The 3,188-nt window shown below is 42.8% G+C and overlaps 1 protein-coding gene across 1 annotated transcript in view; it reads left to right on the top strand.

Moving 5' to 3' along the window:
- Positions 1-3,188, top strand: part of mus81 (MUS81 structure-specific endonuclease subunit) — a 9,858-nt gene that overhangs the window by 4,694 nt on the left and 1,976 nt on the right. The window contains exons 7-11 of the mRNA XM_037678646.1: positions 210-322; positions 1,971-2,090; positions 2,170-2,265; positions 2,348-2,476; positions 3,056-3,159. Of these exons, the coding sequence (XP_037534574.1) occupies positions 210-322; positions 1,971-2,090; positions 2,170-2,265; positions 2,348-2,476; positions 3,056-3,159 (562 nt within the window). The remainder of the gene's footprint in view (positions 1-209; positions 323-1,970; positions 2,091-2,169; positions 2,266-2,347; positions 2,477-3,055; positions 3,160-3,188) is intronic.

The raw sequence follows: 3,188 nt of genomic DNA, 5'->3' as shown, positions 1-3,188 counted from the left end.
TATAAAAGCCCTTAAATAACTCAATTAAATGATCATAAAGGCCCTTAAATAATTAAAATAAATGAAAAAGTATTTCTGGCTGCGCTCACCAACAGACTGACTGGTTTCTGTGGAAGAAAATATCAAAAATGAATTTCTGCAGTTAAATCAGGCGGAAGTGTCCCGGAGTTGAAGGGACTTCCAGATGTTCACAGCTGGACTGTTTCCAGGTGAGCTGCGAGCTCCTGCAGGCAGGGAGCTGGTTCTGGACTTCATCGTGGAGAGGAAGAGGATGGACGACCTGTGTGGGAGCATCATGGACGGACGCTTCAGGGAGCAGAAGGTGAGCGGCTCAGAGAGCTGCGGCTTTTCACCTTCACAACCGGCAAACTTGCAAAACGTTAGTTTGTTTGAGGCTCGTTCACAGATTTCAACATTTTCATGAGCGTACTCTGTAACACCCCCCCCCCCACCCCCACACACACACACACACACACACACTATGTGGGACAAATATTTATCTTTTAGTGTTTATGTTAATTATAAGAACTAAAGTAGCAGAAACTCTTTCCTCTGACGGTGGGCGAGCCTATGAGAAGAAAAAAACCTCTCGCAGCTGCGGCTCAATAATGTGATGAACCCAGGACGGTCAACAAGTTTTAATTTGAAAATCCAACACGACTCCTTGACCCCCCGGTTCTTTCAGCCTCTTTCTGTTCATTTAAACTTTTCTCTTATTTAACTTTCACCTACTTTTATTGCTAATTTCATCTTTTTTCTTCTCATTAGTTTGTTTTTTGCTACTTTCAGTTTTTTTGTGCGTAATTTTCAACCTTTCAGCTAATTTCTGCTCTTTTTGTCAGCTTTTTCAGCTACTTTTTATGTATTTAGTTTTAGCTGTTTTTTCTGCCTTGTTTGTGCGTTTGTTATTCTTTTGAATATTTTAAACTGCTCTTTCAGCCTCTTTCTGCTAATTTCAGCTCCTTTTTTTAGCCTTTTCAGCTGCTTATATTGCTAATTACTACTTTTTTCTGCTCATTTCAGTTTCTTTTTTGCTACTTTCAGCTTTTTTTTTGTAATATTCAACCTCTGCCTATTTCAGCTAATTTCTGCTCATTGCAGCTCTTTTTTTAAGCTTTTTCAGTTACTTTTTAGGCATTTTTCTTCTAGTTTTAGCTGTTTTTTTCTGCCTTTTCTTTTTTGTCCTTTTGTTATTCTTTTGAATAATTTAAACTTTTTATGCTCCTTTCAGCCTCTTTCGGTTAATTCCAGTTCTTTTTTTTGCCTTTTCAGCTACTTTTTTTTAGCTAATTTCAGCTTTTTTCTGCTCATTTCAGTTTCTTTTTAGCTACTTTCAGGGTTTTTTAATACTGTATATTCAATCTTTCTGCCTGTTTCAGCTCATTTCAGCTAATTTCTGCTAGCCTTTTCAGTTACATTTTTTGCTAATTTCAGCTTTTTTGTAATATTCATCCTCTTATGAGCTCATTTCAGCTCTTTTTTTTAGCTCTTTCAGCTACTTTTAGGTATTTTTCTGCTAGTTTTAGATGTTTTTTTTCTGCCCTTTTTTCTTATTTCGTTTTTTTTTTATATTCTTTTGAATAATTAAAACTTTTTATGGTCCTTTCAGCCTCTTTCTGCTAATTTCAGCTCTTTTTTGAGCCATTTCAGCTACTTTTATTGCAACTGTCTAATTTTTTGGTGAATATTCAACCTCTGCTCAGTTCAGCTGTTTCAGCGTCCTCTCCACTTTTCAGCATTGTTTTCATCTTTCATCCAATATCCGCTGTTTCAATCTTTTCAGCTGGTTTCAGCTTCTTCGGCCGCTGTCACTCTGAACATCGACAGGAAGCGACGGCTGATTTGACGCCGTCGGCGTTCGGTCAAAGAGTTTCTGTTTTTATTCTCGCTTTTATTTTGAAAAGATCAAAAGCTTCATGAAGTCTGTGAACGAGCCGAAGTGAGTTTTATTTTCCGTTTTTGTCCCTCAGTTCCGGCTGAAGAGGTGCGGTCTGCACAGGCCCATTTATTTGGTGGAAGGGGGCGGGGCTTCAGCGTCTCACCTGAGTTTACCTGAGGCCACTCTGCAGCAGGCCATCGTCAACACGCAGGTGCAGATGTGGAACGGCAGCTTCCCGTCAGCAACCGGTGCCGCTGATGGTCCGTTTCACGTGGTGGTGTCTCCTGCAGGTGGTGGACGGGTTCTTCGTGAAGAGAGTCCAGGACGTCCGGGAGTCGGCCGCCTACCTGACCATCATGACGCGATACCTGACCTCGCTGTACCAGGTCCGGCTGAAACCTGCTCCCGCCTCTGCTCCTGTGAGGGAGCTGGATGTAAACTAGACTTGTTGTTTATGGATCGTTTCAGAACCGGGCTCTGACCTGTCGCTCCAGAGAGCTGGAGGGGGACGCGGCGGGTGAGGAGGAGGAGGGAGGAGCCCCCTCCAGCTCTCTGATGTCTTTTGCAGAGTTCAACCACGGCGCCGTCAAAAACAAGGTGAAGACCTGCGGTCACGTCAGGTCAGGTGACGTTCTCCATCTTTAAATGAGGCACAGAGAGTGACCGACGAGGTGCCCGAGTACAAAACAAGTTTCTGAAGCTGCTTCAGACGTCAGGCAGGTGTTCTACCTGCCGCAGCTTCAAGATCAAACGTTTGAGACACTGTCAGACAAATATCTGAGTTTTAAACCGGTGTTGAGTTAAATTTTGTTCCCCGACCAGTTTCCCTGCATTCACCTTCTTAAGCTCCTGTTGTTTGAATCAGTCAAGTTAAGTGTATAACACATTTCAGCAACAAGGCAGTTCAAAGTGCTTTACATCATAAGAACAACACAGAGTCACCGACCAGTCACAAACCAGTCACAAACATTACATATGTCAAGTACCATCAACTGCTTCGGTCAGGGTTTCAGCTGTTTTGCAGTTTTCTGGACGTTTGTTCCAGATTTGTGGTGCAGAGAAGCTGAATGCTGCTTCTCCATGTTTGGTTCTGGTTCTGGAAGCAGCCGAAGTTGTTGGTAAAAGGCTAAAAACAAAAAGTCTTCAGCTTCTATTTTCTGTTTTCCTCCTCGTCAGTGTCAGACGGTGAGAGAAGTGTTCGCCCGACAGCTGATGCAGATCAGTGGCCTGTCTGGAGACAAAGCTGCTGCTGTGCTGGAGCATTACAGCACACCTGACAGGTAAACAACTGTTTACTGCACACCTGACA

This window comes from Nematolebias whitei, chromosome 1 (genome assembly GCF_014905685.2).
Source record: "Nematolebias whitei isolate Nwh7 chromosome 1, NemWhi1, whole genome shotgun sequence".
NCBI lineage: Eukaryota > Metazoa > Chordata > Actinopteri > Cyprinodontiformes > Rivulidae > Nematolebias > Nematolebias whitei.
This window is presented reverse-complemented; position numbering and strand designations above follow the sequence as displayed.